The sequence below is a fragment of the Candoia aspera genome, chromosome 2, assembly GCF_035149785.1.
Source record: "Candoia aspera isolate rCanAsp1 chromosome 2, rCanAsp1.hap2, whole genome shotgun sequence".
Taxonomy (NCBI): Eukaryota; Metazoa; Chordata; class Lepidosauria; order Squamata; family Boidae; genus Candoia; species Candoia aspera.
Window position 1 is genome coordinate 107,497,315 of NC_086154.1, and position 14,221 is coordinate 107,511,535.

Sequence of the window (14,221 nt, forward strand, 5' to 3'; positions counted from 1 at the left end):
AGCTGGGGATGGAGACATAGCCCTGTCCTTCTGAACGTCTCTGAAGTTAGGATTTGGAGGCCTCCTGCCCCAAGTCTAGAGGGAACATTGAATCTCAAGAGAAACCACCCTTGATAAGCTGGTCCTCCCTAAGTGCATCCAAACTCCTTTTAAAATCATCCAACTCAGTGGCCATCATCATCTTTTGTAGCAATGAATTCCACAGGTTAATTGGGTTTTATATGCATGACCCCTCCCCACCCCCCATTCTGAATTTCCTAGCAAGACTCTTTGCATTTGTATATTCTGAGTTTCACTGAATTTATTTTAGTACTTGCCAAGCATAACTGGTTTATTGCAGTTGAACCTGCAACGTAAGTAAAACTTTTATAAGAAGAACTGGTTTGATTTAGCACTTGTTTTAGGTTAAACTGACTAAACTAAAAGTGAAGAGGAGATTGATGGATTAACATATTTTCAGGAAGTAGATAATCCCTTATAGCGGTAGATAACTACTCAAATAGACTCAGCTGGCAGATCTGCAGCCATACCTGTGACTCATTGCAAAACAGGCACAGGAGGAAATTATAAGCAGATGAATCAGGCTTCAAACATGAATGTTGCTAAGCTTAATCCACAAGGAGAAACTTAACAGTGTGGCTACGGCTGTGCTGGTGTCCATTTGGGGGACCCGCTGGAACATGTTCCCAGACTCAAAAACAAAGGTTTAGGGGGGTTCAAATTTAGTTAGTGACCCAAGTTCTTATCCTGCCCGTTAACTGGGTCCCAATAGCAGACCCACTGACTACCAAGTTCTGTCCACGGCCCTGACAGACAATGCTGTCTAGTGGCCAGTTCAGTTAGCTTAAACTTTTTTTAAAAAAGAAGAAAGCTTCATAACTTAGCTGCATTAATAACAGCATCAGTTTTAGAAGTTCACAAGGAGAAGAAGGCAAGCAGTATTTGGCATACCATTAATGGACACCAAAGTCTGGGTATCCTAGGTCTTTCCATCACCTAAGCATACATAAAAGCAAGGACCCATCTGAACCTTCTCCCCAAGCAACTTCCCTTCTAGTTCAGGAATAGTCTGGATGACTTCTATGCAGAAAAACCCACCGTTGGTCTCTGCCACCTCCAGGTAAGGATAGAAAGGCTGTAGACTTGAACTAGAGAGCATTGCTGGCAAAACTGAGCCCAACTCACTATAAAGCAACCCACATTTCCGCGTGCTAGCCTTTCCCAATGTAGAGCCACTCCCCAATTATTGGACCGCAGCTCCTAGGAAAGGCATTGACTCCAGTGAGGAGAAATCATAGGAGTTGGAATCCAGCTCCTCTGAACAAAGGCAGCTCGGGAAGGTTGCTGTATGCATTTCCTCCTGATTCCTCTTTATTAGTGCCTTTCCAGCAACCAGGCCTAGATGGTGGCGGACAAAAGATGCAGGATTTTGCCAGGCAGGGCTGTGGAAGGTAAGTTGGTGGCAAGGGAGAGAGCTGGCTTCTGTTCCCATTTTGACAGCTGGGTCTTTCTTTGGTTTCATTGCAGCTGAGGGTGCAACCTGAAAAGGCAGTAAACATGGAAAGCCTAAGAAACGTTTCGGTGTAAAACTCTGCTGTGTTGGGAGAGATCTGCTGAAGAATTAGGCTGATCCAAAGAATGAAGACCAAACCATGGCAAATCCATAGGCCCAGTCCTTGCTGGTGTGGAAGCCTAGGCAGGACCTGGATAAGGAGGTCCTTTGGATTAAGCCTCCAAGCAAGGGATCGTTGTCTGTGGGAGCAGCTGCATAAACTGTTGGGGCACATAGCAGCCCTCTAGATACTCCCAGATTTGTGCTACTTTATCTCCTTCAGGTCTCCTACTTTCCTATAGGAAAGCTTTGTGTCACATCTTTTGACGCCACTTTCAAAATTGTCGTCAGCAAATATTGGGGAGCCCTGTGACCTGAACAAGTTGTGCTGCTGTTTTTTCCCCCCCTAGGAGATGAAACTCTTTCTCTTCCTGTCCTCCCTTTCTCCCTCTCATGAGAATTTCTTATAGAAGAGTCAACATATGATAATGATAAGGAAGCCTCTGTGTGCTCTGAGATTTTATTATGAAATACCATGAGGGTCCCCAGCACAACATGAGTCTGTACAGAGCTGTACAGTGGGAACAAAATCTCTAAACTCTTTTTTTCCTGTGCTCTCTTTCCATACAAATAGTTGTGTGTTAATACATGAAACCAAAGAGAAAGGAATCCCCTATTGAGAAATGCCCGTTGTAGTTCATCCTCAATCAGTAAGATCTTCCCAGCAAGCTGCAAAGCAGAGAACAGCATTATGGGTTTCCCATTGCTTCCACTGAGAAAGTGGCAGCTTTGGGCCCTCCCTCAGCTATCAGCTAGTGACAGAACTGTTTCTCCTAGTTTTAAGAGTGTAACTTTAAAAATAAGAGCTTGGGCTTGATTTTTTCCTCACCCTTCCTTTTTCACTTATATATAATGTCACTTATGTTGGACATCTGCAGGCAGGGAATTTTGCACTACTGATATTGGTAAGCATTCTAGGTCGTTTTCTGATTAAGGAGTAAGATAAAAAATGTTTTAAATAAATACATGTACCTGGGAGGCACCAAGTTAAGGAAAGCTGCTTGGTTGGTTTGCAGTTACAGATTTTGCTTCTGAATAGACATGATTCAGGTGTTAGAGCAGTGTTTCTCAACCTTGGCAACTTCAAGATGTGTGGACTTCAACTCCCAGAGTAGATGTCCACACATCTTAAACCAGACAAAGTTGAGAAACACTCTGTGTTAGAGTATCAGCATAAAACCCATTAGTAAGAAGAGAGCACTTCTTTGAGCAGGCGTGCATCCCTAACCATGCACAGGGACCAAGCCAAACCACTTTGCCTCTGTCATGCTTTCTACAACTACAGTACACCTAAGCAAATCTGTTTGCTGGGTCACACTTCCTCTCCCCCAAATATGGGCTTGGAAAGAAGTGAATGAAGAGGCAAAAAAGGAGCTTCCATTTTTGGAAATGTGTACTAAAATAGATGGTTGTACATAGGAAGTAGTGACGCTGGGTTTGGTGAGTTAGGGAGCATGAATGCAAAATGCAGCTGAGGAGGCTAGTGAATAGTATACATTCTTCCCTGGTGACACCCTTCAGCTGTATCTGATCTGGAGATAACAGAAATTCCTGGGTTTTATAAAACTGCTTTCTGAATTCCCAAGACCTTTGGTGCAAGGAGAATATAGCTGTTTTATCTCTTCTTGATAACAGCAGGGCCCTTGTGGGTTTGTTCCCTTCTGCTCTTTGGCTCTTCTCCAGCTTGATTTTGTCCTCGTGACTGAGAGGGACAGTCTCCTCTGGCAGCCCTCTGTGCACACACCATCCTGTACAAATCTAGCAAATGGTAGCGGCAGCTGTCAGGCCCTGTCTCACTGAACACAACCAGGGAAATTCAAGGAGCTGGGAAAGAAGCAGGCCCACCCACCATCTGGAATCTGGTTGACCATTCCACTCCTCCCAGGCTCACAGGGAAAATGAGTACTGCCTGCTGCCTTGTTATTTTGCATTATGGCACCTAAGTACCAATGAAAAAGTAAGTGTGATTGTGTGCATGCATGCCCCTACTTAAGCATTTGTGCTGAGTATAAGAAGAACGAATGGACTGACCAGTTAAGGTGCTACTAGGGCCAACTTCTCCCTAATGGTAAACTTGGAGCCAGACTGTATGCAAATACACCTTGAATTAAAATGGTTGAAGCGCTTCCTAAAGAACCCAGGGATCTCTAGTCACCCTATCATGAAACTACATTTTCTAGGGTTCATTTTGGACAGAGAGAAGGTCTCTTCAGCTTAAGATGAATATGAAGCTTTACCCAGCTCAAAAATGGATACCTCTCTTATCCTGAGAGTTAATGTTCCATTGGGGTCCCAGCCCCCTACAGTTCTGGGGCATTTCTAGAATCATCTACCAAATAAGGGAAAGGAAACAGTTCCTTATTTTTGTTTCTCAGCTCAGGATCCAATTGGAGGGATCAGAGGTTTTCCCCTAACTTTCACTTTTTTCATTAAACTACCCAAAATGCCTTTGTGCATTTTTTTGCTAGCTCTAGTAGCCATAGAAATAGATTTCAGACTGGAAGAGAAGAAACACCTTTGGGCTTGGAAATATCTAAAGGGCAGTATTTCTCAACCTCGGCAGGTTTAAGATGTGTGGACTTCAACTCCCAGAATTCCCCAGCCAGCAGCGATGCTGCTAGGGAATTCTGGGAGTTGAAGTTCACACATCTTAAACCTGCCGAGGTTGAGAAACAGTAATCTAGGGAACGGAAGAGATGCTCCGTAACACAGTCCCAGCTGCTCACAGGAGGATGGAAAATGATGTATACCATGAGGGAAACCACTGGTCCATTTCAGAATGTCAGAGAAGAGACTGTCCCTGCCAGATGTGGATTAAACATGAAACCTTCTCCAATCCTCAGCATGTGCTCTTCATTTGACCCAAACCTAATTATGGCCCTTCCCTTCATAACTATCCTGCCCCTAGGTAATGTGAAATAACCAGAATAAGCAAAATCAAGAAAGGGAGTAAAAAAGTATCAGTGTAACTGTGAATTGTAGCCTAAGTACAAAATTGCAGAGTCCCTGGGTCTCAAGGCTGATCAGAAGCTGATTTCCCCCCCGTTTTTATTCTATTTGGAGTTATTAATCATATCCATAGAATTTTAAACTATATTTTTTTCAGGTTGTATAAATAAGCAACTAGTGAAGACAGTTGCTTTTTTTTTAATCCATTCAATTGTGGCTGATTCTTGGAGACTGCCTGGACAAGTCCCTGCAGTTTTCTTGGCAAGGTTTTTCAGAAGTGGTTTGCCATTGCCTGCTTCCTAGGGCTGAGAGAAAGTGACTGGCCCAAGGTCACCCAGCTGGCTTTGTGCCTAAGGCAGGACTAGAACTCGCCGTCTCCCGGTGTCTAGCCTGATGCCTTTACCACTACACCTACCACTGCTTTAGAGCCAACCATATCCAACCAATGGAGTAGTTTTAGTGGGCATTAAGTATCATTGATTGCACAGTGCCATTCCGCTGTCTCTATGCAACTTGCTGGCTGGGAAGTCTGGGGGGTTCAGACCCAAAACAGCTGGAGGGGGACAGGTTGGAGAAGGCTTAGTCAGGTTACTGATCGACTGCCTACCGTTCTTCCATGGAATTCCAAAAATAACACAGGGGCTGTCTAGGCTCTTGTCTTGCCAGAACTGACCAGAGTGTGACCAGCTTTCTTTAACAAAGTGGCCATGTCCTGAGTTTTGGACCCCAACATAACATATTGCCTTTCCCACTAGTGTCATGTGAATGCTTTGCCAATATAGACAGGGAAGTGCTTCTTGACTTTATGCCCATGAGCACCTGGGTGTTCACAAGGCTACTTTGATCTCAAAAAAATATTTTTTTCTTATTGAGGGAAAAAAAATGGAAGTAACCCTATTTTCCTGAAGCATGTGAGTAGACTATACTGTATGTACATGTGTGTACATTTAGGTGGGAAGGGCAGTCAAAACAACCCAGAGTAGAAAAGGTGGGACTAGGAATCTAAGAGCAAAGGTGGATACGTGTATTATATAATACCATCAGGCAGGAAGCAGATAGGGAAAAAAATGAACATACACATCAGCCAATAAGTGTGAAAATATGTGTTTGCAGATATAGAATTAAACATGCTTTCATTCGCTTTTTAAAACCAGATGTATCTGTTGGGAAAATCTTTGGCTAACCCTTAGAGTCATCCTGTTTTGAAAAAAATGATACGTTCAAAAGAGACATAAGTGTTAATAAACACTGCAGCTGCCCACTCCTCTTGCCCACAAGAACAGCTGGGGCAAAATATAGGCAAATTCAGGATATCTTTAAGTAAGACTTACTTATTGTAGGATCCTTTCCGGAGTTCCAACTAAAATTCTGTCCATAATTTCAGGTGATGTTCTACAGGAACTGGATTGCTTTGCAGGGAGTTTTATTGCCAAAAGCTTGGCAACAGTTTTATATTTAACGTTTCTGTTTCAGGAAGAAGATCAAGAATCAGAAAATGAGAAACTAGTGGTGAAGGAACCTGAGACTGAAGATGGTAAGTTTTGGGTTTAGTAATATTTGAAAGGTATGTTGTCAGACATCGGAGATCACAATAAATACAGACAAGGTTACTTAAAACCCTAATATCTAATTTTGTTAATGACCAACTGGAAGAGGAAAAGAGCCATTTTTTATTGTTCATTCATTAATCCATCCATTCTTTCAGAGAAGACATGATAGAAAAAGAGAACCTGCAGGCCACGCATCCAAGAACTAGTGTTCTTTTCTTTTTTGAAAGAAAGGCAGATCTGTATTTAAAGAGTGGCAAACCCGTGTTTATAAACAGCCCATGTAGCACCCAGCCACTCCTCAAAAGCATGAGACAGGCATTACGCAGGCTGAGAAGGTGGCCCAGAATTCAGTCCTTCCTGCTTCCCAACCCCAGATGGTCATGGAGGCCATGCTCAGCAACTGATGGAGTTGGGGGCATGTTTGCAGCAACCTAAAACAGCTAATGAGAGCTAGGCAGATCCCAGGCCGTGACCACATCATCAGCTGCAGCATCAGTGAGGCACCATTGATTGTTCATATGGCAATACTTGCGTTGGAGAAGAAGAAAAACAATACATTAACACTGGAACAGCTAAGGAGGAATATAGTGGCTTCTGGAGGGGATGAGAATGAAGATATGAAGATATATGTCATTTAAAACAGTGTGTCAGGTATCATTTATGCTGTGGTTGGCCAGATGTAAGCATGGTCCCTAAGATTAACTTCAGGGGAGAGGTGATAATTCAGTTCCATATCATTTCTTAATTTAGAAATGACAACTTGATGTTCTTTTACCTGTAGTATATCTGAACAAGGTCCTTCTGAACTTTTTCTCAAGGTCTTTTTAAGGTCTCCTTAATTTTGGTTCTTCAGAAGATCCTGTAAAAGTTGATAGATTTCTGAAAATACAGAGCTCCCACCGTCTTTTCCTTTGCTTGTACGAGGAGATCATGCAGCACATGGGGAAAATCATTCCAAAATATTTAAATGGGACTGAACATTTCTAAAGCAGCAAACAGCCCCAGTTGTCAAGAAGTGAATGAAGGATGGTACCAGGCTAACTGGGAAGGATTTATTGATTCATTGGCTGTGAAATCACCCTTTCTGTTGCAATGGAAGGTAGTGTTGATCAGGGTCAGAACTTGACAAATTGTACATAGTCACATTTCTTCTCAGGATTCTCCCTTGACATAGTAATTGTGAATCTTTATTGTTTAAGTGTTAAGTTCTGGCCTATTCACATCCAGGGAAGAGAGAAAGGGTAGAAGAAATGCTGCCAGCTAAGAGGCACTTACTGAGCTTAATTCACAAAGTTCAACAGAGCTTCTTGATGATGTTGTCCAACCTGGTAAGCTTCATAGGTTTTCCTAAGCCTTTTTCAATCTTTTTCATTTACTGCAGAAATTCCAGTAAGGGCTGGAAAAAGAATAGCATCCTTTTGACTATTCACACTGCTGGGAGACATTCATGCGAAAGCACCCCGATTGAGGCCATTTATTTTTCCTGTGAGCAAACAGTAGGACAGTCCTGGGCTGGGAAAGTGGACAAAGGCAGGTCTATCACTTGCTCTATATGGCTTCCTGATGTAGGCCTGGCACTGGGTTGCCTCCTGTTTCCCCACATGTAAATGCAAATGTAAATGCCCTCCAGGGGCCAATATCCATGAGAGATTTCCAAGAAAGAGGAGCTGAAAGCTAGTGTGATCAACACAAGCTTTATTAAAGGTAAATACTTACAGGAGTAAACATGCAACGTTCCCTGGGATGGACACCAGGTATGCTTGCAATGTTCCGCCATGGCATGTCCGTGCCAGGGGGCAGGTTTATAAAGCTTTATACCCAACACACTGAGCATTCATTAATCACGGCTGCAAAACACTGTCAATTAAAATTGTGTGAGAAACTGACTTATCAGCTTGTGAAATGCCTTCCCTGTGCACTCCTCAGTATCTCTACACCTGGCATTACCCCCACATATATTCCCAGGCCATGCTATGCATCCATAATTTATTATACTGAAAGTTCCAAGCAGTGGTTAAATATGGTGTTCACTTGGTTCAGGGTCTACAGCCCCTCCCTCCTGGGGGAAGGCAGAAGATGACCTGCTGCTTTCCCAGCAGGTGAGACTCAAGGCAGGCTACTTCCTCCTCCTGATTATTGAGCCATTAGCAGGGGTGCAAAGCAAGAGAAGAACAAAGGGGAGGATGGTTGTAGGGCTTTTGTTTATGGAGAGTTGCAGTTCTCCCCAGGGGAGGATAATGGGCACCTTAAACTGTACAAGGTGCATAAGTTGGCATTCACTAAGTCTGAAACCTAAATAGGGTGGTGACATATTAATATTGCAGCCGGCAGTTCTGTTAGATGGTGTGCAATCCCAGTTTCTGGGTTTTATTGTTTAGAACAAGATGGTAGCAATACTTCTCTCTCTATGGTCCTGACTTTTATGGAGTTCCAAGAAAAAGAGTCATAGGGCCAGTGTAGTAATTTTTCTGCTGAAGTAAGGGTAGCAGATCTGTAGTGTTTTATGGCTTTAAATAAGAACTGGACTATCGCACACCACTTTTTAAATCTCTGCACCAGGTTTTCAGACAGAAGGGTAAACAGAGCATTGGGAAAGTAAGGAGCATAAAACACTTCCATGAATTTAATTAATTGCAAGTATTACATCAACCCAGCCATCAGCAACCTGATGCTAATGGCCATTCTAGCTAGGAATTGTAGGATTTGTCACCCCGCGCACATGGAGGAAGGCTGCACTAGCCAGACACTCTTTCTCTGCAGAGTTTAGAAGGCTACATTCAGAGGCTGCTCCATATTGTAATCTCTGTCCTTGGAGGTAATTAGGCTGAGAGATAGTGTTCAAGGCTATCTCTGGGGCTGACTCAAGATATTTTGCCAACTGAAGTAAATTAATTAATTTAAGTTGCATTTCTTACAAACAGCAAATAGCTGTGGTTTGGGCCAGAAAGCCCAGTTTAGGAATTTGTACAAGAGCTTTCTGGCCCAAACCATACGTTTGCTGAATGTTAATGCACCCAACAGGACACATCAAAACACAAATAAACAATCCTGGTCACTTCATTAAGACTATACTGGTTAACAGTACAGTATGGCTAAACTTAAACTAAGGATTTAAGCCCTATGAAGAATGATACATTCTGTTAAAAATGGTCATAGACAAAAGATGTACAAACCACACATTCTGGGGCAACTCCTCCAGTCAGACTCCCCAAACCAGGAGAAAGGAACGACTGAATTTCAAATGGGTGCTTCTATACATAACTCTCCCATCCTCAAATCCTCCAAGTAGGGACACATCCTTAGAACAAGAAGGGTATATCTGAGTTGCAGTCCCTCCCACTGGGTAAGACAAGATTGTGCTGCGACAATGTCTGTGATCAATTAAAAAGTAGAACGGTTAGGATTAGCGCTGAACCTGCACAGTTGAACATATTCACTTCTCCTTTCTGATGAACAGAATCTGTTGACTAAAAAGGATACAAGAAGGTTCTGCTTTCTACCTAGGCAACTGCTGCTATTTTACAAGAAAGAGGAAACACAGAAGTGCAGGTATAATTCGACAATTACAGTGGAAAGAATTAATGAAGAATGACGAGATATCAGGCACAGTATAAAAATCACATGCAGCTGGTAAAGAGTGGAGTGAAATCTCCATTTGCTGGAGCGGATCTCTCAGCCTCACCCCAGGCGTGTGAGAGTGATTGGGGGATGTTTTACCACCAGCTATAAAAGTAAAAGTCTCTGCTTAAGAGCCAGTTGGAGATGGGAGGGAATGTTGTGTTCAGTATAGTCCCCAAACACAAGGATATGCTTAAGATAGGAGCCTTCACCTTGAGAACAGGTGGACATTGACCGTGAAGCCTGTGTGCCTTAACTGTTAGGCCTCTGGGTTGCCAACTATAAGGGGCAAAGGAAAACAAAAGGTTCACAGATCCCTAAATTTAAATTCCCCCTAAAAGAAAGGGGAAAGGATAGATAAGTAAACCCACAGAGTACCAAAGGTCACAACTTTTTAACAAGACAGCAAAGGGCAGAGAAAAAGGAACCAATTACCACAAAGGAAAAGAGGCATAGAGGCGCATAAGAAAAATGGCAGAACACTCTCCTGGAAACGGGAGCCAATTGGTAAAGCACAGTCACATTGCTGCACCAGTTTGACCTACAACCTGTCAATTAGGAGACTGGGCAGATGCAATTTCATAAGGAGAGCCAGAGTTGATACATACAGCCATGTTCGTCAGTAAGGGGATCATATATGAAGCCCCTATGGCCAGGGGTGTTTAACAAAAGGATGGGGGAGTTCCTCATCAATATGTTGGACCCAGAAGCCTGCTGGATAGGCAGTCAAACCCACTTCTACACAATTTATAGGACAGCTGTCCCACCACATTTGAAGCAATAACCTACATTGGGGATCCAGGACCAACTGTGTGTGATACCCAGTGCTGTACATTCTGCCTGTAGCTGCCAATATCTGATGAGGGAGGCAATTCTCTTATTCTGCCGGATAGTTTGACCCATCCTGGTTAACCTGTAAGCTTTATCCTATGGACCAAAATTCCTCAGTTCAAGCCAACACTCTAGTCAAGTCAATCATTTGAAACAGATTTCTGGTCCTAGCTGGAAAGATTGATAAACTCTTATACTACTGCAAATGGTCTGTTTTCCAGAAAGGGGTGGGAGGATATAGATAGGAGCTACACTTCATTGCCCCACTTTCCTGCTGTATTTTGAGGCAGTAAACCTATCGGCTCAGGAGGATTATGCTTCTACTACTTCTAAACAGTCCTTAATCCATATCACATCATGTCTACTTTCTGCTTTATAGAGGAGGAGGCACATATACACAATCTGTGCTGCAGTTCACATAGCAAGACCATCTTACAGGGGAGAAAGAGTTGCCGTATTTCTCATTGGCCATATTCATATGTCTTAATTCTCATTCTGATACACAGCAGCGAAGTAATATTTTTCATTTCCAAACCAGAAAGAGTTTCATGGGTAGCAGGAAAAAAAGAAAGAGTGCAAGATCATTTTTCCAAATAAGATACAAGAAGCTACATGGCATTTGGGTGAAATTTCTTGCTTGTCATGTAGCCCAGCATTGTTTCATTTGGCTGACTCCAGGATTTTTGGCAGAGTCCTTTCTATTGTCTGCTATGAGATCCAGCTTTTTTTTTAACAACCTGGCAAATATAACAGGACATTCAGCCAGGTATCTTCTGCATGCAGAATATTTGCTCTACTATTGAGCCAAATTCCTTTTCCAAGAAAAGCCACACTTGTACCTTCTCAACCTTTAATTTAGAAGAAAGCAGGAATCAGAACTCAGTGGCTCAGCAGATCCCTGGTAGATTCCAGAACTGGAGAGGCTGGCTGGTCTAGAGCAGTGTTTCTCAGCCTTGGCGAGTTTAAGATGGGTGGACTTGGACTTCCAGAATTCTCCAGCCAGCAGAGCTGCTGTAGAGATACCTGGCCTGCAAATGTGAGAACTGCGACTTCCCAAAATTTCCAGTTCTGCACAGTGTTGAGCAAGATGGGATTCCAAAGACTACATTTGGAAATGATTATTTGAGGTGCAGCATGTGCAATGAATTGCTGAATGAAAAGGAAAGAAAGACCATCTAGCTCTGCATCTAGTTTTGATTATCAGAGCTACATAATTCAGACACATTCATAGGCCTGGTAAAGCTGGGAAAGTGAGGCTTTTAGCTGTCACGTGGAATTTAAAAGGCAAGGTAGCAAACGTTGTGCTTGCTTAATCCATTTTGTATCCGTTTCTGCAGCAGCCATGATCGTAAGCATCTGTTTTAAATGAATCTGCCTCTGTGTATTTCCACCTCTAAAGTATGCAGCCTGATTCCTTTTGGAGTTTGTTTTGATTTTTAAAAGGAGATTCTTTTTGCTTCTGTTGAATCTGAACATGAGCTGGAGTCCAGCTTCAACAGAAGGAATCCACAGATTTTGTAGAAAATGGCAGCAACAGTGACATGCCTAATCTTATTTAGGCTATGGAGCAGTCTGTATCAGTGCTGCTGATTTAACTGGGCTCACTTCTGAGTAAATAAGCATAGCAGCACCAGATGCAGTGAGTGAGAAATGTTTCAACTGATGCTGTCTGTTGAAAAAATGGCTGGAAGAAAGTGACCTTTGGAAGAAGTGATGTGTCTTCTTGCAGGCTTTTAATGGACGGAGAGTAGGTTTAGGTATGCCTTTAAAAATGTTTCGTTCCAGATGCTTTGTTTAAAGTAGGTCATTCCACTCCTGTTACACATCCAGCAAGTCCAGAATTTGTTTCTGGGGTTTCGATGGAGGCAAGGAAGAGCTGCATATGTGAGGAGATTTCCCTTCCCTTTCCTTCACCAGCTCTAAAGAGCATGTCCACCAAAGGATATGCCACCGAAGGATAATTTCAGCTATGCATTAGGGTATGGATAAATTGCAGAAGTGGGGTTGTAATGTTAAAAGAGGAGAGCTTTCGTATTAGATTAAAAGACAAAAGAGAAACATGGAGTTAAATTAGAAACAGGCAGTGCAAGAGGCCTATAACCTATTCAATACATTTAAAAAGGTCTGAATCAATTTAAACTGTTTCTAAATTGATTGCCTGCTCTACAATTGGACTGCTTTTTAATTTTGTGTTAAAATTAGGTGCTGGGGCAGTAGATGGAAAGCTGTCAGCACTTTGATACAGCTGTTGCCCTCATTCATCTGAGTCCTGGGGTCAGGATTCTTCCCAGCCCAAATCAGTGAGATACAGCTGGATTCTATCTGAAATTTTAGTATCCTACCCATATCATTGCATCAGCCTTCCTCAGCCTGGTGCTCTGAAGATGTATTAGATTTCAGCTCCTAGAATTCAAGGTCAGAATGCCTCCATTCCTAGTAGTAGTTTTGGTTCACACTAGACATACTACGTATGGGCTGCAAAGGTTTCTCAAATCATATACATGTATATATGTTTATGCATGTGCATGCACATGTATTTGTATACACTCACCCATTTGTATGGGCTATAAATACTATAATAATCTGCAATAAAATTTGATTTTAAGGACAGATGTGCACAATGTTTCAACCCTGAATTGTTTCAGGCTCAAAACTCCCTGTTCTAAGCTTGAGACAAGTTGTTCCTTTCTCACTAGAAGCATTCTGAGTAACCATTATTTTAAAAGTTATTTTGAGGTTGGAACCCTTCCAATGAGGATGGAACAACCTGTTTTGAGAATGAAGTAGCTCCAACTCAAAATGTTTTTCATACCTCTATTTTTAAAATACCACAAAACTCTTATTGTTGCTATTTCTGCAACATTCTTAAACAAAGCTACCCATTTGGGCATTACAACAATATAGAGCAGTAATATTAAGATAACAGTTGTAGAAACCATTTACAGAAGATAAAAATCCAAGTCAACTCAGTACTGAGCCCTATGTAATTCAATGGGAGTTACTCACATTGTATTATTCACAGCCGAAAACTGTACTATAAAGAGCCAGATTAAAAGGCCTTCACGTAATGCCTAAAATGAATCAAACTGTATAAAGTCTTCCTAGGAGAATCAGAAGCTTTGTGAATGGACAGTAATAAAAAGTCACTGAGCTTATTCTGAAAATCTGGGTTGAAATAATACAGCCTTGCAGTTGACTGGGCCTGTAGATTAATAACGTACCATCAAATTGCTGTCAACTCTTAGCTACCACATAGACAGGTCTTCTCCAGAATTATGTCTGTCCCCAACCTGGCCATTTCGGTCTTTCAATGGTACACCCATCACTATAATTGAATCCATCCAGCTTTGTTGCTTGTCATCCTTCTCTTTCCTTCTACCTCTCCCAGCATTACAGACTTCTGCAGAGATTATAAACTTCTCAAGAGACAACCACAATGCCCACTCTTCTTCACTCTCAGATGTAGTCTGTGTTGCTGGTATAGGAAGTGCCATTTTGGCTGTTTAAACCTTGACACGTATGCCTTAACAGAAAGAAAAGAAAAGTTTTTCTTCCCATCTTCTTTCCCATCTGCTTCCTAGCAGTCCTAAAGGCAAACAGTGTTTGGACCTTCAATGAAATAACATGTCATTTCTGGCTAAAGCTTATTACAGATTAGGAT

The 14,221-nt window shown here is 42.2% G+C and overlaps 1 protein-coding gene across 2 annotated transcripts in view; it reads left to right on the plus strand.

The window, feature by feature from the left end:
- Positions 1–14,221, plus strand: part of MXRA7 (matrix remodeling associated 7) — a 73,706-nt gene that overhangs the window by 27,209 nt on the left and 32,276 nt on the right. For both annotated transcript variants that reach the window (XM_063292917.1, XM_063292918.1), the window contains exon 2: positions 6,035–6,095. In XM_063292917.1, coding sequence (XP_063148987.1) covers positions 6,035–6,095 — 61 coding nt within the window. The remainder of the gene's footprint in view (positions 1–6,034; positions 6,096–14,221) is intronic.